The sequence below is a fragment of the Miniopterus schreibersii genome, assembly GCF_964146895.1.
Source record: "Miniopterus schreibersii genome assembly, chromosome: 8".
NCBI classification, from domain to species: Eukaryota; Metazoa; Chordata; class Mammalia; order Chiroptera; family Miniopteridae; genus Miniopterus; species Miniopterus schreibersii.
This window is the reverse complement of record NC_138109.1, coordinates 46,631,202-46,657,043: the sequence shown is the minus strand read 5'-3', so window position 1 is coordinate 46,657,043 and position 25,842 is coordinate 46,631,202. Positions and strand designations below refer to the sequence as shown.

Sequence of the window (25,842 nt, the reverse complement as noted above, 5' to 3'; positions counted from 1 at the left end):
TGCACACCTACCAATGTGCTCTCCTGTCTCTCTAGTTTACTAAAATAATCAGTAAAAGTGAGTAACTCAGCAACTGCAGTGTTTCCATGGGTCTATAAACTCCTCAAGGGTGGGCTCATAAGGGCATGGCAAAAATAATTCAAAGGTTATTTTAAATGTCTTTTCTTTGAAGCTAGAACTGTTCTACAAAAGCCAGGAGTGCTGAGGTAGTCCCTCAGCCTTAGGAAATACTGTCAGGCTTACCTGTTCATGCCCATAGTAAGCTGCAATGTGCAGTGGGGTGAAGAACACTGCATCTTGAACATTGACATTAGCTCCATGCTGCAGCAGCACATCGGCAGCCTGGAAAAGAAAGAGCGCTCAGGAGCTTTATTTGGGGAATCTGCCCATGAAAGTTCAGTTTATAACCACCGTATATAATTCTTCTTCAGAAATCACCACCTTGAAACACATTTTTCCTCTAGCTCCCTTCTCCAAACCTTCCAGCGGCTTGTTTTTGACTAGACAACAAAGACCAAACCCCTCCCATGGCATTCAAGTTCCTCTCAATCGGATGATATCCTTTTCAATGTGATTTCCCATTACGTGCTTTCATAAACCAAACTGTATAGTCAAACTGCATTTCATTTCCTTCTCCTTTGCGTCTTTGTTCATATTACTTCCCTAGTGAAGAATTATCTTCTGTCCAATCTGCAGATGTTGAAGCTCAAGCTAAATGCCATCTCCTCTAAAATGTCTTTGAAATCCCTCACTTCATTGCCAACTGACTTGTCTTCCTTCCTCTCAAATCGCATATAACTTTTTTTCATGCCATTTAGAAAACTTAAAGAATTTATATACATGCCTTATCACCTTCACTAAAGAGAATCTGCTTTAAGGATAAAGTGTATATCAAGTTCATCTTTATAATCCTACCCTAGCTTGTGGCCAGGCAAGTGTTTATCATTCAATAAGCACTTGAATGAATGAACAAGTGAAAAACACTACCAAGAGCTGTTGGCCAACTGTCTTCATAAAAAGCCATAAATCACCAACAAACCTGCTGACGCTTCAGTTTTCCTCTATTCCCAAAGACCCATCTCTAAATCTCTCTTTTCTGGAAAAATGATTGGAATAATTTCCTTAAGATGTGTTCATTTTCATTGTGGATTTTCCTAATGCACTGTTAATTCTTCAGTTGGACAAATAATATATACATGTGGGAAATTTTCAGAAGTCCATTAGACAGAGAAGACAAATCAGGAAGATGGGATCTAAGACCACAAGGGGCTTAAGCACTAGCCCCTCTTCTGTTCCTGTAAACAAGTTGTCTCCTAAGTCATGCTTCCTTGCCTGTTTGAATCACAGCCCCACAGAACTGGAGAGGGATCATGGACATTATATGTCAAATCCCTATGTTTTAAAGAGGAAGGAATTGAGAATCAGAGGAACTAGGAAATTTCTCAAAGTCATGGAGCAAGTCACTGTCAGCAAGGGAGTGAATCTTTAGTCTCTTGCCTCAAGCTTTGTTTCTGAGTGTTCCATGGTTTTAAATAGCTTATTTATTGATCATCTATTTATTCCTGCATCAAACACAATTAATTGAGCATATATGAGCTAAAATTGTTATTTTACACAATTATCCTCATAGATTATTCAACCCCCAGGATAGTATTAGAAATTATTATAATAGTCAAAAAAGGGATAAGGAATTCTTGTTGAAACATCTAAAATTTCTGGTGGGTCCCAAAATATAAGCAGGTGTATACACTTCTCTATATTTTCAGGACGATGCTTTTGCTGACATTTGGATATTGCTGACTAACGATGAATAGAATACACAATGTGTACACTGAATTGTTTTTGAATTCAAAATTAAGGCCACAATTAACATTTATGGAGGACATATTATGTGTCAGGCCCTGAACTAAGGGCATACATAGTAACTGGAGTGTCCTCTTAACTGTTCTACCCCCAAACACAGAAAGACGGTGCTGTTGTCTCATTGTAAGGGTGAAGAAACTGAGCCTTGTGAAGGCTAGGTAACTTATGAGGTCATGTAGCCTTAAGGGCCAGAACTGGAATTCAAATCTAGGCCTGTTTGACTTCAAAGTTTCTTTTCATCAAGCCCTTCCTGTGACCTTGATCTCATTAACACTAACCTTTAGGCAGATGAACTGACTCAGTCTCAGATAAGAGGAAGTTTTCTGTCAGAAGCACTGTAGATTCAGCTTGAAAATGAATTCCAGAGCCATTTATATCAAGCACTTATATCTAAGACTTCATATGCCTGGAAGTTCAATCTCAGGAACCTTTAAAAGAGGTCACTAATGATCAAGGTAAATGAAGCTTTTAATAATTTCTCTTATTTTAAATATAGCATAAAATAGACAGCATGAATTTTTATTGTAAAAAAAGGCTCTCAAATGTTAACATGTAGAGCCAATTTCTTAGGCATGGTTCCAGAACTAACTCTCATTCTAAAAGATAGCAGCTCTTAGGCTTCAATAAATAGTCCAAAGCAATTTTTTTCCCCTCCTAAGTTTGCACTTATCCAGTCATTCAGAAGGTCAATTTTTGGCTGAATGTTCATTAATTATAACGTGTTGGCTTTCTGAGAAACCGTCAAAATGTTAGTTTTAATGAAACCATACAGTCATTATTGAACTGTTGGCTTTATTTAGTTTGTTTTAAAATTCAAGGAAATATTCAACCACTGAAAGCAATGTAGGAATTATCTGAATAACTTCATTTTATTTATACGGTAGAATGCATTTATTGATTTTTATGATTTTTGGAGTCATTATGGTGAGAGCATCTCCCAGCAATCTTATGGTAATATAATATATTGTGATGTACAAATATGTCTGGCATATGGTTAAGACAAATGCACCCATACTAACATTTAGGTTGAAAAATGTATATATCAAATAATTTTATTCATGCTTCCCTTACTCCAGAACCTAAAAAGTTGGTAAATCAACTTCAGTCTTTCTCGTATATGAAGCCCCATGAAGTTAGAGACTGAATCTATTTTATTCACCATTGTGCTAAGTGTATGATGGACATCCAAGTAATTATTGAATTGGACTGTATTTCTAGTAAAAAAAAACATTGTAATATATATCTACCAGTAGTCATAAGGGGATTTAATCGTTAACAATTAGGAACTAATTAAATGGTAGAAAATTTAAATAACACAATTCAACAAATATTTATTGATCATTTATTTCAAATTAACTTTTAGCAAACCCCAACTACCAGGAACTGTGATTGAAATCTTACATAAATTATCTCGTTAAGATTTTTGTAGGGCATAACATTTCTGTTGCCTTGAAATTTTTTTAAAAAAGTACATAGTTTTGATTTTTGTTCCTCAAAAACAACAAGATTGTTACCATGGTAACTAGCTAGTTATTAATGTTAATGGTAAGAAGAAAGCAAAGGGGAGGCCAGACTGTTGTCTGTCAGTCTGGCCTGGGGAACCATGGATTGGCTGGGGCGGGGAAGCCAATGAAACCCCCAGTTAAAATCAGCAAAGGAATCCTCTCTTGCTGCTTTCACTCCCGTTTCTTACTTGCTCCATGACCTGCACTCACCATGCACTTTCACAGTCATGTGGCCCTAGAAGCCGCATGGCCCCTGGCCATGAGGAGCCCACATGCAATGGACTACAGCTGGAACACAAGCTCACCTATTCAGATGCTGCACTGGACTGGACTTTAACATGGAGTCAAGCCTCTGGATAGTGGCTTTGATCTTAGCCATGTTGAAGACAAGATGGGACCTTGGAGGGAAACTCCCTTAATGTTATATCACCAACAAAGCTTTCCACAATACCTCATCCTCCTATGGGAGCCTCAGAAAAGTTTTGTTCCCATGACACCCCAATAGCTCCACTTATACTAGTAACAGGTGGGGACACAGAGGACACCCCACTGATAGCAAGACTACTAGCAAAATTGTAGTCTAGAAACAATTCTTATCACAGAAAGGCTATCTTAATAATCATTAAACTCTTTAAGGAAATGAACTGTCTAATAGTGATACTTGTATAACTAACACATATGTCAGTATTATTATTAATAACCAAGATTCAAATAAAGATTAGTAACTTGGTACCTTTTTCTGATGGAAAGATAAACACCATAAAGTAGTTCCTATTAAGTGGTTGTTTTATGAGCACAGAAAATAGATCAGAGCTCTTTAGTTTGATAGTAGGGGAATTATTGTATACATTAATTACCCTTTGCAGGTATTTTTATTTACTAGTTGACTCCCAAAAAGATCCAGGTGGAGCCCCTTCGATTTCTAGGTTGCAGTTTAAACACTTATTGCACATCCTGCTCGTCCTTCCTAGAAAGACTCCCCTCTCTTTCTCTGCCAGCCACATACCCAGGCTCAAGGCCAAGCTCAGTTCCCATGTTCTCTGTGAGAACTTACTGTGGGTAAATCATTATTATATAAATTTTTAAACTTCTTATTCATATTCTAAAATTGTCTCAATGAAGTAGAAGAAGTTTTGACTCCAGGTAAAATTTTTTTTTACCTGAGGCACTGGAATTTAATTCTTCTAACTGAAATAGCCAGAAGTTATTATTTAAAATTCCAGAGATTCTAAAAGTAATGCTTGTACGAGTGAAGATCCCCAACTGTTCTTTTTGTTGAATGTTTTTTCTACAGTACGACTTTAGCTTATTTGGCTTGGTCCCCTGTAGCTCCCCCACTATACTTCATTTTATGAGTCATTGAAAGTGATAAAGAAGAAAAAAATGACCATCTCAAGAGAAACTAAATGTCCCATGGAAGAGAAAGTAGAATAAAGTAAATACTCAATGGAATAAAATGGCAAAACAATCTTAAGATTGGCAAAATTAAATGCAGTGTCTTACGCCTAGTAAACCTTAAGTAAATATCTATACTTTGAAATTTGTTTTTTTGCTTTAAGTGATATCTCATTCCTTATGAGTTCTTTGGAGTCTTCCTCAAATTTTTGCTTATACCATTATTTTCCTTAGTGGAGAATCTGTATTAGCAAAGCTTTAGCGGAAAATATTTTCTAAAATGCATGCCTCATGAATCCAAAATGATCTCACAGACATTAGTATGCAAGTTGCTTTAGATTTGATATTTTCCAGTTCTAACATTCAATAACCAGTTCTCAATTATGTCCCCTCAAACTATTGCTGTCTCTCCTAAACTTTACCATTTTCTTTTACAAGTAATCTATACTTTCTGTCCCCTTTTTCTCAACACCTATTTGCTCTCCAGCTCAATCTGGCTTTAGACTTCACCACTTCAGGGCAATGTCTCTGAAAAATAACATCAAAAGCCTCCTAATCACCTATTCCAATGGACACTTCTTAGTCTTTTCTTTATTTTCACATTTCTCCAGCATTTGCTACTATTTGCTCCTTAATATCCTGTTTTCCTTAGATTGATTGGCATCACTCTCTTTGAGTTTGCTCCCTACCTCTGCAGGGGTGCCTCTTTCTCTGTTCATCTCTTAGGTGTTTGTGTTGCTTTTTCCACACTGACACTTGAGTCTCCTTTTGAACTCATTTTTTGTCTGCTTTAATTCTCACGTATTTAAGTTACTTCATGAAAAGCATTTAATACAGTGCTTGGTGCATAATGGTAAGTATTCAATAAGTGGAAGCTCTGAGATATCTTGCTCTATACATTCCCCAGTTGATTCTATCCATGACTGTTACTACTACTAATTCCATAGCGCGTGTGAGCGTGCACGCACCCACGGATACACATACACACACACTTTCCTCTCCAGGTGCATGTTTTTCCCAGATTCCCTCCAACACAGGGGCTACCTTCTTTGGCAACTGATAGTCCTCTTATATATTTTCACTCTATTTCCCAACCACCCCTACCCTAGGTTGACACAGTCCCCTGCATTGATCTCACCTTTATTACTTTCCCTTTGATATTTATAAATATGAGTAAAATTTTCGAAAGCAAAGGGAACAAATATATCTTGAATGTGTGCTATGAGAATATCTATATGAGCTAAATCTATCTCATTTAATGCTCACAACCATCTTATGGAATTATTAACAGCTCCATTTATATAATAAGAACAATAACGTTCCATGTTATTCAGCTTGTAAGGAAAAACACTAAAGTTTATACTCAAGTCTATGGAAGGCCACAGAACCATACTACTCCATGCTGTTTCTCTTCTTGTGTTATTATTTGGCGCCGATTAGCAATTCTTTGCCATTACTTTTCAAGGATTTTCAAAGATGGCCATATAGGAACATTACCAGTAAGAATGATCCTGACTATGTAATTGTTCACAGTTGACTAAAAAAAAAAAAAGAAGTTGCAACTTATTTTAAGTAGGAGTTGCATATTATGGACCTTGAAGGCTCTTATATACTATAAGAAATTTAGCATTCTTTCTAAAAATTTTACTTTATAGGAACTCACCAAGAGATTTTAAGTAGAAATAAAGTATGTTATGATTTGCATCTTAAAAAGATCCTTCTGGTAATAGTATAGCAAATGGATTGTAGAGGGAACAAGACCGGAAGCAGGGAGATCATTTTACAGGGTTCTGCAGTAAATTAAGAAAAGAGAGGTGAGGGTAAAATGAGCTGAGGGAGCAGTAGTGGTCTGGAGATGGGGACTAGATTTTAGAGATATTTAGATGGCAGAATCACATGACTCAGCATAAGGGAGAGCCGGGGATGGGGAGAGATGAGAAATTGTCAACAAATGACCACAAAAGAGGAAGCCTATAAGGGGACATGATCGTGAAGATAAAACTTTCTCTACTTCATGGATTTAGGGGTAAGAACATCATCTAAAGTTTCTTTCTCAAATTAATTACTTGCAGTAGCAAGTTTCTTCCAACTCCCCTTGGCCATTCACCGTGTTCTTATCAGATACCACAAACTGTTTCAATTGAGGCCAATCCCTCAATCAAGATGTGAAAATAATTCTCACGTTTTCAAACAACTATAAAAAGCTGTGCTACATAAAGATACCGATAATTGCTTATCCATTTGTATCGAAGACTTATATTACTTAGAAAACATTTCAGATGGTAGCATTTTTTTTACATTTAATAATTACTTCTTTTGGCTCTGTGCTCTATTTTCAGTAGATTTTTCAATTTTTAAATATATATACTCACTTCTTGATACCCATTACAAATGTTAGGTGAGAACTCCCTATCATGTAGTTACAGAGTTTTTCACTTATAACATTGGCGGAATATTTTTGTAATGACTTTTTAAAAAAATTTGACATAGTTCTAATTAAATATTTGAGTACAAAAACCTATTGGAAAATAATTTCTTCAGGCTGTCACAGAAATGAGATTCTCTTATGTGATCTTTCTCTTATTATTGCAGGTTAAAATTAAATTTGTCTTGAAAATTACTCAGAAAATGATTCCACAAGATAATATTATCAAAAAATTAAAGGGAAGTGCTATATTCTTAAGTATTAGAAATAAAACTTAGATACATATTAACTTATATACACATAATAAAAGAATTCCATAGATTCCGTCCATTTATCACTTTTCAGGAGATGGTGAGAACAGAAGTGGAAAGGCAGTGGATGAAGAAGAGTGATGAGAAGCGGTGAGGGCAAAGCTGGAGACCACGTGATATCATTCTATAGCGGGAATAATTGAAGACAGGAGATAGCATTACATCCGCGAGGTAAAAGGAGATATTTGGGGGATATTTATGGCTAGAAAGTGGGAAACAAAGGACCCAGCAAAGGAAAGAGAAAAGTCATCTAAGATGAAAAATGAGAACAAAGAAATGCCTGTTAAGGAAGCCTATGGAAGAAATGTTTTCAAGAGAAGATGGGCAAAACTGTATGAGCCTTCCAGCTAATCATCACCTTGTAGTGCTATTTTCTTCCTTATATATACTTTTTAATTTTTTTTACAGCATTTCCTTATGTGAGGGTCTTATTTTTAAATCCCTGGCTGAGAAAACAGGCTTTCAATGTTCACCATGTTATGAAAACATCATGTTCTATGCATTTGAAAAGACACATTTTTTAAAAAAAAAATGAGATTTATTTATATAGTTTGCCAAAGACCCAATATTTTTCACTGTATTGTAATTGTAGAGGTTTGAAAATTGGATTCCAAGTTAGGTTCCCTCTCACTGATGTTGCTCCACAAACTGTTCTCTCCCTGGATGTCATAATCAAGGAGCAGAACAAATATCACCTGACAACCAGCTTTCTCATGACTTTTGTTCCCCAGCTCAAGTCACCTGTTAACTACTTCCCATGGGTGAACTACTTCCATTACCTCAAAAGAAGCTCTTCTGCCAAAGCACTTTGAAAACAAGTGATTTACCTGCACTTGAAAAAACAACTTCTAAATTATACTTTGAAGAGGAATTGGAGTCAACTTATAGAACATAAAAAGGAACACATACAGATTTCTGTCTCTTAGGCAAGACTAAGTAATAATAATCCTCCTAAAAATTATATCAATGATCAATAAATTTCCAGCAACTGGAATTTAAAAACAAAAAAGACAACATCAAAAGTTAAGTCTCAGGTCAAGGGTTGGGCCTGTTACAAACACATTTTTGGAATATATAGTGCTCCCTTTCTTGAGCTTCCTTATTAATTAAGCCAGAAAACTTAATATTTGATGAACTGCAAAATGCTACCTTCATTTATTTTTGAACAGCAGATATGGGTAATCAATCGTATCCCACAGGCTCTTTATTAAAAAATATATTTGAAAATGTTGGTCTATAAGAACTTAGAATCAGTAACGCAATATTAGTAAATCCACAGTTGTAAAAACATTTTAAGTAATTAGGAAACACTATGCATGGACAGATATAGAAATAAATTACAGATAATTTTCTTTCTAGAGAAGGAGTTTATTAAAATGAAGAGCATACATCATCTAATCAGAGGCCTATTATCAGGACAGAAAACAGCGGGCATAATGGTGGTAAATGCACTAACCATTCCATTGGTCGTGTTAAACAAAGATACATACAGGGTGACTAAATATAGAAGCCTACAATAAAAATAAAAAGCACAGTATCAATTCTGCCGAAGTAGTTTTGGCTTCAGAAAAATAAAGAGCCAAGGAAGAACTGTGGATGGGACTCTAGCCCAGACTTCTAAATCCCATCACATGCCTAGCAAATGGCATAACCTGGATACAAAAAAAAACAACAAAAAAAAACCAGACAAAAGAGGAAAAAAAACCCTGGCAAGTAGATTTCAGAACCCACATGCCTAACCACTGTGCTATACTATACTGCTACAGCCCAAAACCACTGCTAAATTTAAGATCCCAGTTTTCCAAACATTTCAAGCAGGTTTTTTTGTTTTGTTTTGTTTTTTTTCAAACTTTTATTGAGCGAACTCAGTGGATTCTTTCCCTTCTGGTCCTTGAGATGACTCCAGTCCCACTCAACAACACCTTGTAAGAGACCTTAAGCCAGGGGATCCAGCTAAGGCACCCTGAGATTCTTGATTTACAGATACAGCAAGGCAATAAACATGTGTTGTTTTAAGCCACAGAGTTTTGGGGTAATTTTTTAATGCAGCAGTAGTTAGCTAATACACCATTGTACCTCTCAATTCACTACTAAAAACATCCATGTGAGAACTGACTTGCACATTAAAATAGCTAACTACTTCCCACTTGTGATATGAAAAGAGGACCACATCAACAAATATTTTTGAGCACCTAGGTATTCTGAGGATCATAAGCAGTTGCTCAAAGGCAATGAACAAATACGTGGAAGAATGAACCAAAATAACTGTGGTATAAGGTACATATGGATTTAATGGAGATAATGTATGGGCTAACAGACTAAAGGAGTTATAAGTCATAAATTCTGTTTGGGGAAGATACAGAAAACTATTTGGGGGATATAAACTTGGGATTTGAAGTTGGCAGGAAGGAAATATCAATCAATTCATTCATCCCTCAAACGCATTTGATCATCCCACAGTACCTAGCACAGAACATATTCTTGCCCGGTTTGACCACTTTTAAAGCTAGTTCAAAGTCTGCTCACCTCATGAAATCTTTTTAGAACCCTAGGCCCATTGAACTAATTATCAAGACAAGTGATTAAGGATCCTGATAGCTTTAGAGTCACATTGAGGCTTGTAAAAAGAATGTACTATAGATACCCTCCCTAGAATTACTGAATCAAATCTCTAGATATTACAAATGTGCATTTTCAAAAACTCCTTGTCAACTTCCTCTTGCATCTAATATGGAGTAACAGGGACAAGTCTGGAAAAGCCAAGGTGGCTAAACTTCATAACACAGAATACCAGATACAAGCGAACTATACAAATAGAGAACTACAAGAATCTGCAGAGGGCCGTTCTAGAGGATCCAGTTGAGCCAACGCTTTGTGCATATGAGGAACCATGTAATCACTAAAAACTGGAAACAACCCCAATGTCTATCAATGGGTGGATCAATAAACACCGAGTATATTTTAATAATAGTATACTACTCACTGACTAGACATCTTATCTGGTAATTTATCATATAACTAACATTTACATTTTCCACATTTATTGATATTCAATCCTCTACCTCCCATTCTACACACACATACACATATGATTTTCTTCCATTTTCCCCATCACAATGAACTGGAGATCCTTTATCCAGTAGCTGACACCTGAAACACAGGAGTTTTTGTTGACACCATCTTCTACATCACCCTTATATGTCACTAATCACTAAATTAACTTATTTTACCCTCTAAATATTTTACAGATCTGTTCTTGCCTCTCCATGTTTTCTAATGCTACTCACACTCAGGTAAGCATTACAAACTATTGCCTCCTAATACATCTCACTGCATAAATTCTTCCATTCAGTTGCTTTTTCAGAATGGAAATCTAATCACATTACCACTTCTTAATGGCTTCTCACTGCTTTTAGGAGATGAACTCCTTAACTCAGTTTATCACCAACCCAGGAAAATTTTTAGAGTAAAAGGGAGTTCACCAGGCCAACAAGCATAAACCAAAACTTACCTGAGGAACCAGGACTATGTTGTCATTCTACAAACAAGTCCGTTGCTCACCTGCCCTCTAACCTTTTCTCTGGGCTCTTTTTCCACCACATCCCCCAGCTCTCTCAGCTCCAGCCATCACTCTCTTTTAGCTTTCTCCCCGTATTTCCTACAGTCAGACAGCTTTTACACATACTATTTCCTCTGCTTGGAAGAGTCTTTCTGAGCCTCGACTTCTCATCTCTTTAGTAGAGATAATAATTTTACCTACTTTGCAGGATTGTTTTAAGGATGAAGAGTTAAAATATGTAAATGACTTAGTACATAGTACTAAATGTAATTCTAACTATTACCACTGCTACTATCATTATTATTTCTTCTTCTCTTAAGCTGATTAACATCTACTTAAGTCCTTGAATTTTAAACCAAATTATCACTTTCTCAGATTCTCTCTCAATGTTCATGAATGTGGACATATTTATTCAACAAGTATTAATTGAGTGTCTACTATATGCCAGGCAGGCTCTGTGCTAGGAACCAAAGGTAATAGAAAGAAATCAGCAGCAACAAAGTGTGTGTTTTTGTTGAGCTTATAACTTAGCACAGGAGGTAGACAGGAAGGTAAAAAAATGATAAACTGTGTTATATGATGATCAATACTAGAGAAATATAAAGGGAGGAAGAGGTTAGAGTTTCCGAGATTCGATGTTTTAATTTAAATGAGATGATCTAGAAAACCCTTATTGAGACAATTACATTTGAACCAGGACTTTAAGAAGGTAGTGAACTAATATTCAGTTACTAAGGAATAACTGTCTAGATAGAAGAGCAATGCAAAGGCCCTGAGGCAGGAGCACGCCTGGTATTTGAGGAACTAAGGTTAAAGAGTGAATAAGAAAAGAATGAGGTTTACAGTTAGAGAGGAAATTAGTACTTTTGGTCTCTGAATGATAAGGGAAGCCTTTGAGCAGAGGAGTGGAATGATCTGATATTTATTTTAAAAAGCTCACACAGGCTTCCCAGTCAGAACAGGCTGAGGGAAAGGGCAGAAGGGAGACCAAATGACCCTCTTTTAGACATAACACCATGTTGCCCTTCTTACTGCTTATTACAGTGGCAATTTTGGGTTTGTTTGATTATTTGATTGCCTGTCTTTTCCGTCAGATCATAGCTCCATGAGGCTAGGAATTGTATATAGTATTACTTCCCATTGAACAACCCATGTCAGACACAGATCTTGGAAATGCATTAGTTCCTCATTTGTAGAATATTGAATGAAAGATGAAATGAATGTATATTGTTATATTTCAATTTTTGATAACAGATGACAAGCTCCTAGATGATATTTAAAGCTATATTTTATACTTTTTTCTATTTCTACCCCAACTAGCTTACGTTCTTTTGTATATGTGCTCAATAAACATTTACTAACTTAATTTTCTCTTCCCTCGTCACTTTTTACATCATCTACACCATAAATTTCCCCAAAGAAAAATATGTAGAGAAGTACTAGAAAGTCAAGATAAGCTTTAAAAAGTCTAAACAGGGAACATGACCTCTTAAGGTTTACATATTGCCAGAAACTATGAAACACACAAGGGAGAAGCAATGATGGATTTTTTTTTCTTGTCATTTGGGAAATAAGACTTGATAATAGAAATTTATTTATAATCATAGCTGCAAAATTGCCTCTAGGAAAGCAATAATAATAGGGCAAGCAATCTTGTTTTCTTTTGGATCTAATTTAAAAAAACAAAAAACTAAACTAAAACTCAGTCATATTTGTCAAAAATACACTGACAGAACCAAAGCTATAGTATTTACCAAATCAAATCTTAATCCAGTTTACTAACATTGTAATATACAAACGCAAGTATTAATTGTTTGCCTAAAATATGCAACAATAATACATTTTTCTACTTGGAAATGATGCCGTTGTAATAACATGGCTATCATTTAGCAGAACAGGAGGAAAGGAAAGGCCAGCTTAGACACCTGCCCTATAAAGGTCTGGGAGACCTGGGAGGGTGCCTACCTGCTCACTCATCAGTCGCACTGCCAGGGAATCAGTGGCCAGAGGGGCGTGGCCACTGCAAACTCAGAAAACTGAAATATTTAAATTTTATTTTATTATTTTTTTTATTTTTATTTTTTTTATTTAAACTTTTTTTTTTTTTTTAATATATCTTTATTGATTTCAGAGAGAGGACAGGAGAGGGAGAGAGAGAGACAGAAACACCAATGATGAGAGAGTCATTGATCGAGCCCTGTGCCCTGACCGGGAATCGAACCCCGATTGCCTGGATCCTAGGTCGATGCTCAACCACTGAGCCACGCCTGGAATTTTAAACAAAGAAGTGAACACTCTCTCTCTCTCTCTCTCTCTCTCTCTCTCTCTCTCTCTCTCTCTCTCTCTCTCTCTCTCTCTCTCTCTCTCTCTCTCTCTCTCTCTCTCTCTCTCTCTTTTTCTTCCCTCTCAGGCGAGGTTCCTGGCTCTCCTGTGGGAATGCGCTCCCCTGGCCCACAGGGCGCCCAGCCGTGTGGGACCCCACGCGTGGACTAATGGACTTTAATCCGTGCATGCTGAGCCCCACCAGCTGCCACGTGGAAGGGAAGCGCTGGACACTGGCCTTGCTTCTGGCTCTGCTAGAACCCAAGCTTCACTTTTTCCAGGACTAGCTTAAGGGGCAGGGGACTTTGGAACCCGAGAAATGTTAACTCCATGGAAATAAAACCTTCCACATCCCATCCTCCAATTCTCCGAATCTTAGAAAATTCATTTTCTGAAGATATTACAAGAACCTCACTCCCATGAGCCGTGGGGGAGTTTAATTCTCTGGTAACAGAAATACTTGATAAATTTTAAATATACAATAAATATTTATTTACATTATATTTTAAAAATACTTTTAAAGTGTTTGCTGGGCTGAAAACATATATATATATATATATATTTAAACACTAGGCTCAGGAATAGTATTTAATTAAACTAGAACAATCATGGAGTTTTCAGTGTCTCTGATTACTTTCTCTTCTCTAAAGACACCTTTATTTGTAAAATTGCTGGTATGTGCCCTCTTTCTCTATGTGACACATTCCCATTACTACATCAAAACAAAACCTAATTTCTTTCCATGAACAATTTGTATGCAAATTATGAAGCATATGCAGCATTTATATAGCAGAGAGGTTCCAATGAATTGTGCCTTCTTTCCAGAAATATCCTTTAATATTCTCGCGTTTGGGTCACAATTAGTCGAGGTTTAGTAAAAGGCAACTTGTGATTCTTTCATGCTTGAACAAGCAATGAGGTAGAGACTTAAAACACAAGTTTCAAATTGTTTTCTTTTCCTTTGACCTATTTACCAAGAATAAACTATGAATGACCCAAATAATTTTCCTAAGAGCCAGCAAAATATAACGTACAGCTTAAAAGTCTGTGTAGTATCATCATTATAATTTAACTAAAGGCACCTCCCCTTCCCTCCCCCCGCCGCCCTTAGTTCTAATCAAATTAGGGAAAACAGAGACATTTATATATAAACTTTCCATTCTCAGTCTTTCACTTAATTTTGATTTCAATTTTTTTTCCTGCTAAGAACATTTTCAGCAACATTTAAGAACTTGTATAGGAAGTAGGGTCAACATCACAGTGTGTAACATATATATTCACACAATTTCCCATGTTTAGAATAGCCCCATGCTTGTTTTAATGATCTACTGGTGCTGTCTTGAAATTATCCCTAATTTTTAAGTAAGGGGCTCCATTCTTTTTTCATTGAGATCTGCAAATTATGTAGCCAGTTGAGATACAAAGTAAATTGATTAGTCCATTATTTAAGCAGACCAATAATATAAAAGTTCTGAACAAAGAAGAAAGCAATAGGTGGAACCATAATTGTTTAGGTCTAAAGACAGGAGCAACAAGTAAGATAGAAGCAAATGACAAAGAAAGTGACACTTTCTTTATTGCAAATAGGTTTAACAAAATTTTCTGTTACCTAGTTAAAAAAGTTTTCTTCAGTGCCATATAAAATGAGGTCCTACTCAGAACCAATCAAGAAAACATTTATCTTGAAAAGTTTTGAAAAAGTTTTTCTTGCTTTTTTAATTCCTTTGAAATGCACCCTTAATATTCTAGCCGTTCACCAAAGACAGATGAAAAATAAAAGATGACAGGAAGTATAATTTTCAAAAGATTTATCTTATCGATTAGAAACCTTAGGAGTAATTTTTTAAATTAGAGCCAAATTTAGAAGTGGAAATACTGAAGAATAAACATAAGCAATGAACTTCCTCCTGTTAGCTTCCCTGAGGGAATCATTCCAAAGGTCCTTTCTCTTTGGCTACGTAAAATATTAAGAGCTCAGTCTTTCAGGTCAGACACCCTGGGTTAGAATTTAGACTCTGATACTTAAAAGTTTGTCTCTTTAATCCTCAGTTTCTTCATTGATATAGTTTGTGTGAAGAATAAATGAGCCTCAATTTCTTCATAAATGTTCATTTCCTCTCCTTTCATGTTACAGCATGAACCCTATAAAAAGAGAGAGAAAGAAGATTCCTACAAGGAAAGAGCAAGCACTGAGATGGCAAGGGATCCCAACAATGCCTGGCAGCATGTCCAAAGGCAAGGCAAGCCTAGCTCCCAGGGGGCAACCCTCCAGGCTGAATCTGTGGAGGAAGCCCAGGAGCTGGGAGTCCTGAGTGCTCTACTGTAGTTCTCCAGGCAGATGATCATCCTCCAGGGAATCAGTTAACCTCATGAAACTCTAGAAGCCAGGACTCCAGGCTTAGGAAGAAGTCTGACAAGATGAAAATAGGAATGGAGGAGCCTAAACAGAAAGCCAGCCCTGGAATTGCTGTAAGGAAATTGTGCCTCCAGGGCGACTTCAAATTGAGTCAGCCAGTCATTCATGTACAAGTGCCTAATGCAGTGATTTTCAACCACTGTGCCCCAAGAATTTTTCAAACATGCAATACCTGACTCTTTAGTCAGGAGCACTGACCTCTTTTCCCTTAGGCATTCAAATTAAAAAAATGACAACAGCCAACACAATAGTCATCCCATGTGAATGAATCAAAATTATACTTATTTTTTGTCAGATCAGCAAAAAACATAACGTATTTTTTGGTGTGCTGTAAAATTTTACTAATTATGTGTGCCATGAGATGAAGAAGGCTAAAAATCACTGGCCTAATGCCTACTCTATGGCAAGCAGAGGGGACAAAGAAAGATTCCTGGTCCTGCATTTAATGACTTTATTGTCCAGAGTGAGAGACAAATTAATATATAATATCAACATAGTAAAAGAAGTATGCTAGAGATAAACCTGGTGTTATGGGGCAAAGATGAGGCACTGGATGGAGGGACAACTTCCCCAAACAGAAATGGCTAGATTAAAGCTTGCTTGAAAGGCTGCATAGGAGCTATCCAAAATAAAAGTGAAAGAAGTTCCAAAAATATAAAGACTAGAGGAATCCCAGCTTCTAGGGTCCAGGACAGAGAAACATCACTTTCATAGGAAGGGACCAGATAAAATGTGGCTGAGGCTGTCTGAATACTGTCTTCTTGGGTTTGGATTGGTCCTAATGAAACCCCCAAAACTGAGTCTTCTCAGAAGAGCTCAGCTGGCCCAATGGGATGAACTAGGAAGGCAGAGGCAAAAGAAACAACAAAATTAAAAGGAAAGCTAGAGAATGGCAGATAATATTTATCTGACAAGTGGTTTATATCTAAAATATATAAGGAACTCATACAACTCAATAGCAAAAACACAATAAATTGATTTAAAATGGGCAAGGAATGTGAATAGACATTTTTCCAAAGAGACACACAAATGGCAACAGGTACATGAAACATGCTCAACACCACTAACAACATGGAAACACAAATGAAAACCACAGCACAATATTACCGCATGCCTCTCAGTGTGGCTATGTCCAAAAGTCAAAAGGTAGGTGGTGGTGATTATGTGGAGAAAAGGGAACCCTTGTATACTGCTTGTGGAAATGTGAATTGGTACAGCAATTATGGAAAACGTTTAGATGTTCCTCAAAAAATTAAAAGTGAAACTGCCATATGATCCAGCAATCCCACTTCTGGGTATATATCCAAAGGAAATAAAGTCAGTATCTCAAACTAATACCTGTGCCCCCACATGCATTGCAGCATTATTCACAGTAGCCAAAATATGGAAACAACCCGAGGGCCCACTGACAGATGAATGGATAAAGAAAATGTGAGAGAAATATATATATTAATATCATATTTATATTGTATTATGTATTATTGTATATGATATATTTATATAAGAAATATAATGTATAATACATATTAATTATAAATAATATATAATGGAATATCATATAGCATTATAACATGATATTACAACATATAATATACATTACATATAAGAATATAATAGAATGGAATTTAGTATTCAGCCTTAAAAAATACCCAAATCCTGCCATTTGCAACAACCTAGATGAACCTGGAAAACAATAAGGCAGTCACAGATCAAGTACTATATGCCTCCTTTTCTTTGATGTATTTCAAATAGTCAAATTTTTACAAGCAGAGAATACAATAGTGGTTACTAGGCACTTAGTGGGTAGGAGGAATGGGGAGTTGTTGTTCAATGGGTATAAAGTTTCAATTATGCCAGATAAATTCTGGAAATCTGTTCTACAACATAGTGCCTATAGATAACAATATGGTATGTGCACTTAAAAATTTATTAGGAGGGTAGATTTTTTAAAAAATATTTTTATTGATTTCAGAGAGAGGAAAGGAGAGGGAGAGAGAAATAGAAACATCAATGATGAGAGAGAGTTATTGATCAGATTAGCTGTCTCCTGCACGCCCCTGCTAAGGATCGAGCCCACAACCTGCACATGTGCCTTGACCGGGAATTGAACTGAGCCCCGATCTCCTGGATCATAGGTTGATGCTCAACCTCAGAGCCACTCCGGCAGGGCAAGAGGGTAGATCTTATATTTACACAAACAAAAAACAAAGCAAATGGAATGTGCATGGATTTTATAGTCATATTTTTAACAATGTTCCTGTACACATTTCCATAGAAATCCATAGTCACACTTTATCTGAAAATGTATGCTAAATAAAGAAAACAGAACCCTCATATACCAATAGTAGTCATGGTATAAGGTTCTTTAGTCCCATTTAGTCCTCACAAAACATACAAAGTAAATCCTGTTATTATCTTTATGTTAGAGAGAAAAAAGAATTAAGGCTAGAGATAAAGCAATCACCACTTGAGGCCAACCACGTAGTAAATAGCAAATATGACACTTAAATCTAAATTTTCCCCCAGAGCATACCTATACTTTTAATCAATAGATATACTGCCTCATGACTAGTGTCTATTAAAAACTGAGAAATTATGAATAAGCCTGTTCAATTCTATTCCAGTATCTTAATGGAAGAATGTGCTCTACAAAAGTTATAGCACCAAAACTATGGCCTTCAGACTTGGGAGCAACATGTTCCTCTCCAGGCAATCTCCTGACTTTCACTTTGCCCTATGGCAAGCCATTTATGTGCTTCAATCTTCCGCTCTAATACTTAAGTGATAACTGTGTAATTCCATTCAAGCAGTTTCTATCAGGAACAGTAACTAACATTGGCAGGAGGTCAGGTACGAGTTGTGTTTAAAGAAAACACTTAGCTAAGACTGTGATATAAACACACAGTGAAATATGTGACTTTGTGAATGTGCTAGGTCTTTTTATTTTTATTATTATTTATTTATTATTTTTTATGAATTTATTGGGGTGACATTGGTTCACAAACCATACGGGTTTCAAGTGTACAGCTCGCCAAAACCTCATCTGCACACTGCGTAGTGCATCCAGCACCCAAACCAAAGCCTCTGTTCGTTCCCGTTTTCCCCCCCTTTGCCCACCTCCACCCTTTCCCTCTGGCTGTCACCACACTGTTGTCTGTGTCTATGTGCTATGTACATATGTAGGGTTTTTTTGCTTAATCCCTTCACCTTCTTTCATCCATGTGCCCAACTCCCCTCTGTTCTGACAACTGTTCCACATATCCATGCCTCTGTTTCTATTTTGTTTGTCAGTATATTTTGTTCATTAGATTCCACATGTAAGTGAAATCATATGGTATTCGTGTTTATCTGTCTGGCTTATTTACTTAGAGTAATAATCTCCAACTCCATACACACTGTAGCAAAAGGTAAGATTAATTTATCACACAAAAACAAGTCTTGTGGCTCACAACCTAGATTTAATGCATCTCTGCTCAAGTAAGTCTTTTCAGAAATGCTTCTCGTTCTTACCATGTCCCTAGATGTCCAGTAGGTTGCTTATGTTTCTGCTTTCTGAAAGTTATGACAGATTTCATCTAATCCTGCCCACAAGGTGGATATGGCAAAGATGATAGTTCTATAGCCAAAAGATGAGTTCAAAATGGAAGCAAATATCTAGAACTCTAAGTTATAAAACTAGCTATACAGTTTGAAAAACATGTTGAATGTGAAGAAAAATAATGAAATTTTACTTTATATGCCACTTGGTACTTATTTAACTCAATATATTTGTTATATGCCAATATCAACAAATAATTGAATTTAATACAATATAACACTCCATAAGATGACACTTAAGTCTCAAGATTGAGGAGCCCCCTCCTGCATCTGCAGCATCATCTTTCCAAATCCCTTTAACTTAAATTTCAAAGTCCAGCTGCATACAGCTTCTTGTTTGCCTCCACTTACATCATGTTTTTTGACTCTATAACTTTTTTTCACACTGTTTCTTTGCCTTTGAATGTTCCCACATTCAATAGGATGACTTAATTTATTCATCCTTAATATGAGAATAATAATATAACTTATTTTGTCGAGTTATCATGAGAATATAAAGAGATAAAATTAAGTGTTTAGAAAAAACTGGCACATTGAAAACACTCAATAAAACTTGTTTTTAAAATAGGTGGCTTTGCCCTAGCCAGCTTGACTCAATGGTTAAAGCATCGGCCCGTAAATTGAAGGGTCCCAATTTGATTCAGGCCAAGGGCAGGTACCTCGGTTGCAGGTTCCATCCCCAGCCCTGTCAGGGCTTGTGTGTGAGGCAACCAATTGATGTGTCTCTGAGAAACATCAATGTTTCTCTCTCTCTCCCTTCCACTCTCTCTGAAAACCAATGGAAAAAATATCCTTGGGTAAAGATTAAAAAAAAATTAGGTGGCTTTTTCTATGTTATATTTTACTTCCCAATAGTTTATTCAATAATACACCACTACTACGGAAATCTAAAGTATCAAAAGAAAGTCTTTCAAGATTATTAAAGTCTACTTATTTAATATATAACTTTGCAAAATATTGGGCTCACACTAGCAATCTGAAAAAAATGGCAAGATGAACAGATTATACATTGATTATACACTGATAAATTACCTAAATGAAAAACTTCAGTGTTCTATCATAAAGGTGCAAAATACAGTAACCATAGCATCCAAAGACACGAAGTCAACTCCAGTCAGTACACCTCAGATGAGAGGCGGCTACAATTATGGTGACAAATAATTTAACATGTTTCACAAAATCAATGATTCAAGAGGTTCTTTACTTCTGATTCTTCCTTCTCTGAAGAACAGGACCTCACTCTGTCTCTTTCCACCTCTGGTATAATTCAGAAAGAATAATATCAAGCCTTAATTTAAAATGAGTGATGTATTAGATAGTTTCAGGCCATATATCTCTACAAAGCTGTCAAGTTTCCTTTCAACACTTTTCCTATATTCTGAAAACAAGTTTATATTAAACACAGATCAACAATAAATCTGTCAATTGATGTCTTATTTCTGGCACTGTTAGAAGAAATACTGATGTTCTTTTATAAGCCAAAATGGGTACTTCCTGATTTCTTCAGAATTAAAATGGAAACAAATAAAATATTTTATAGAATTTTATCAGCTGTGCTATATCTACTATTTAGGAGATTTTAGGTATTATTCCTTCCTGTGTCTCCCACATAAGGTAAAGGGAATCATGTTCTATATACTGTATCGGAGAAGAGACTCAGTTTTTATGGCCAAACTTGATAAGTCTTAAAATTATGATTTGATTTGAAAATTTACAAGGAGAGAAAGCTATCGTAGACAATGATTTAGCTAAATACTTAAGACCTGATCTAGTCCAGATTTATAATACTTCTAAAAATTTAGATGATTTAATTTGCAAAGTTGAATGCTCAGAAAAATTAACATAATATATAGAATTATAAAAATTATATAATTAATTTATAATTATGCATTTGTATTTAAATGTAACACACACACACAATAATTTATTACTCTAAAATACTTACCTCCAAATTGTATAAATAACTAAGAGCCTTCACAACTCACTACCACCATCCATTACTATTTGCACTATCTAACTATATTGGGGTGTTTGAGTCTCTGTGACACCAATATCAGGTTATCTGCTGAGTGCTTCCATTTTCTACTGTGAAGCAGGTATTTCTATAGTGATTATCTATGCCTATTTCACCACTGTATGCTGGGTCTGTGGGAGGCAGAGAACTTGTCTCTTTAGTTCATAGGGATTCAGACTGAGATAAACCATAGTAGAGAAACTGAACTCAGGGGTCTCCATCCACACTTAGACATGATTTATTTGACAAGATCCTACAATCTCAGTAGAGTGTGGTAATGGAATGTGGCTTTGAAGGGAAGTTGGAAGGGATGAGTGTATTTTGAATATGAAATGAAAGTAAATTTAAGAATTCAGTTGTATCAAAGGCATCACAAAAATTTACAATCTGACTTTAAAATGTATGATGAAATGTAATAAAAGACCAAAAATAGCAAAGAAAATCTTAAGAACAAGATGAGCACATTTACATCTGGATACCAAAACTCATAAAGCTTCAGCAATGAAGACAGAGTAGTTTTGAAATACAACAAATCGAACAAAAAGACAGAATAAAGAACTCAGAAATACACCATTACATGTATAGTTAATTTTTGGCATAAAACAAGAGGGAAATATAGAAATACAAAATATATTGACAGATTTAACTATAAATATATAAGTAATAACACTCAATGCAAAGAGATTAACCTTTAAGTTAAAATAATAAATACCTGGCCCTGGCCGGGTAGTTCAGTTAGTTAGAGCACTGTCCCCATATGTCAAGGTTACAGGTTCGATCCCCAATCAGGGTACACACACAACACAAGAAGGAACCAATGAGTGCATAAATAAGTGGAACAACAAATCGATGTTTCCCTCTGTGTCTCTCTCTGTGTCTCTCTCTCTCTCTCTTCCTTCCTTTCTCTAAAATCAATCAATAAATAAAGAATTTTTAAAAAAGAATATCTGGGTAAGGATAAAATAAATTCAATTATATGCTATTTATAAGAGATACTGCTAATGTATAACATTTATAAAGGTTCATAGTAAATGATAGAAAAACATATGCCCAATAAATTTTAAGCAAGAAAGGTTGATATTACTATATTGATATGAGGGGGAAAAATTAGACTTCATGGGTTAAGTAAAGCAATCCTGGAGATAAAGAATTTCAACTCATTATAAGAAAATGATTCCCTCAGAAAACTACAATCATGTTAAATTTCTGCATACATAGTAATGCATAATATCAAAATACTTTAGAAAAAACCTTATAGAATGAAAATATAAAACAAACAGATCCACAATCATGGTAGGAGATTTTAAAATGTAATTGATAGAATAAGCCAATAAATAAAGAAGCATATTAAAAATATCAAAGGTATACAATTATGTGCTTCCCCTAATTGGCATATACAAAACATGTAATAAACAACTGCAAAATGCATATTCATTTCAAGAATACATGGAATGTTCACAAAATTGATTATATACTGGTCCATATAGCAGCACCCAATGCACTTCAAATACTGAAAAACTTAATGACAAAATTCTTTGACCACCTAACCTGAAAATCAATAAGAAAAGGTAAGTAAAATATACTAAGTGTTTAAAGAGAGAAACTTACTTCTAAATAACATGTGGGTAAAAAAGGAATTCAGAGTAGAAGTAAACAAAAATTTTGAACTGAATAACAACAAAATATGACATCAGAACTTTAACAGTATAGCCAAACCCAAAGTCTGAAATATATACCCTTAAAAGCTGTTAGGAAAAGAATAAAAATCAATGAACTAAACTATGCATTTGTCTTAAGAAATTACAAATAAATAGCAAAATTAACCAAAAAACCCCAACAACAATACAATTAAGAAATGGGCAAAGGACTTCAATAGATACTTCCCCAAAGATGGTTAATAGACATATGAAGGGATGCTCAACATCACTGACCTTCAGAGAAACAAAAATTAAAATCACAATGAGATATAAACTTATACCTCTCAGAATGGCCATCAGCAATAAACCAACAAACAACAAGTGCTGGCGAGGATGCTGAGCAAAGGGAGCCCTCCTGCACTGCTGGTGGGAATGCAGACTGGTGCAGCCACTGTGGAAAGCAGTATGGAGGTTCCTCAGAACATTAAACATGGAGCTGCCTTTTGACCCAGTGATTCCACTTCTGGGAATATATCCAAAGAAACCCAAAACACTAATTGGAAAGGATATATGCAACCCTATGTTTATTTCAGCGTTATTTACAATAGCCAAGATTTGGAAGCAGCCCAAGTGCCCATCAGTAGATGAGTGGATAAAAAAGTTGTGGGACATTCACACCATGGCTACTACTCATCCATAAAAAAGAAGAAAATCTTACTTTTTGAAACAGAGTGAACGGACCTGGAGAACATTATGCTAAATGAAATAAGTCAGTCAGAGAAAGAAATATACCCCATGTTTTCACTTATATGTGAAATCTAATGGGAAGATAAAAAAACTAACAAAGTGGAGACAGACTCATGAATACAGAGAACAGAATGAAGCTCTCAGAGGCATTGGGATTGAGGGCTGGGTGAAAACGGTGAAGGGATTAAGCAAAGAGAAAAAGGAGACTCACAGACAGAGACAATAGTATGGTGATTGCCAGAGGAAAGGGGGGTGGGGGAGGGAGAAGGGGGTAAGGTGGGAATAAATGCTGATGGAAGGAGACTTGACTTGGGGTGGTGAACACACAATACAATATACAGATGATGTACTGTAGAACTGTATATCTAAAACCTATATACTTTTATTAACTAATGTCACCCCAATACACTCAATAAAAATTTAAAAACAGAAAATGAATAGTTTTTAAAAAGTGTTGCCCATTTAGAAAGCTGTTAAAATATTTTTAAATAAAAAGATGTTATAAAAGCATTTAGTGTGATCTTATTTTTGAAAAAAAAAAGAAAAAATATTAAAAAAATCCATCAAAATATCAACAGTATTCACCTTCGGGTAGCAATGAGTGTGGGGAGATGTATAGCCATTAATTGTGTAACTATTTGTGTAAACTTAAATCTTTAAGAAAATGTATCCACTTTAGTAATAAGGTAAAATAAGAAAAACTGAAATGTAGTAATAAAGCTTAAATAACATTGTATGTGTTTTACAAAGTCCTTGTGGGCCTCTTTCCATGTCAATGTGTAATAATGTAAAATGTCATGTTTAATGACTGCATAGTACCCAACTGTACCCATGAACCATTATGATTTAATCAATAGATATGGCTGGACATTTAAACTTTTTTTACTACTTATTTTGCATAACTACCCCTGAAATTCAATCTCTTATTGTTTTAAAAAAAAAAAAAAATTTCTAGAAGTGGATTTGCTGGATCACATGCAAAATTTTAAGGCCTAAAATGCAGAAAATTTTCATCATAATTTTGACAGAAGGCTTCAAATATAAATTTATTATTCACATATTGGTTCTGGGTTTTGTTCAATTATAAATGTTATGTAAGATCAGGGAGATTTAAAAGGTTTAGTTACCTAAATTTAGACACAATCTCAACAATTCCAGAAGCTCCAGTGAGGGTTCAGACTTGATCTCTTGCAAAAAGAATAGAAATGTACACACACAATAGTGTGGTAAAGGCCTGGAGGAGGGGGACTGGCTGGGGTGGAGGGGGTCAGTGGGAGAAAAAAAGATGTCATCTGCAATACTTTGAACAATAAAGTTATTTTTATTTTTTATTTTAGAAAAAGAAGAAATGTAGAATGGCAAAATATCTTAAGCAAAGAACATATCCCGGTAACCCCACACTTGGTGTATTACCTTACGTGGGAGGTGCTCATAGAGTGCTTGCTTAACTGTAATTTACTAAATTTGGCTGATTCACAGGAGATTTCTACTTTCCTGGGGATACCCAGAGAAGTTAGAAGAAACTGTCTAATAAAAACAATAAGACATCAAGCTAAAATGTTCAGAGGCTTTTATTATAAAATATTATAGTTACAGAGCTTGTTGACTGGATTTTCAAAAATTTGTTATCACATTTGCTCATGAAATTGTTAGCATCTAAACCAAGTGACTGTCCCTTATTAAAACAACACATTTTCAACCCTTCTAAGCATAATCAGTGTGAAAGTTGTGTATTCAGTTTGCCAACCTATTAGGCCAAAAGGTACAAAATCATGTTGGAGAGAGAGAAAACATATAGTGTTTCTCTAAGTGAGAGGCTAGTGGAAGGGGGAAAAAAGCAGGTATAAGTAATCTGAAGATCCTTATTTAACTTGACAGTTCATAAATGGATCACAGCTATCAATGTTGAGACCATGTGAGACTGAGTCAGAAACTGATTTTATGCCAGAGAGCAAATTCTCATGTTAGACTGAAAACAAGATTATTGATTAGAATGGAGATTAGGACAGGACAGCCAAGTCACAGAGAGAGACATGCAGATCTAAAACACT

At 35.6% G+C, this 25,842-nt stretch overlaps 1 protein-coding gene across 6 annotated transcripts in view; it reads right to left on the bottom strand.

Moving 5' to 3' along the window:
- TNNI3K (TNNI3 interacting kinase) overlaps positions 1–25,842 on the bottom strand; it is a 255,436-nt gene that overhangs the window by 191,861 nt on the left and 37,733 nt on the right. For all 6 annotated transcript variants that reach the window (XR_013999362.1, XM_081144739.1, XM_081144743.1 and 3 more), the window contains exon 6: positions 244–342. Coding sequence is in view for 5 of the 6 variants with exons in the window: in XM_081144739.1 (XP_081000865.1) it covers positions 244–342 (99 nt within the window). In the remaining variant the exon portion in view is untranslated. The remainder of the gene's footprint in view (positions 1–243; positions 343–25,842) is intronic.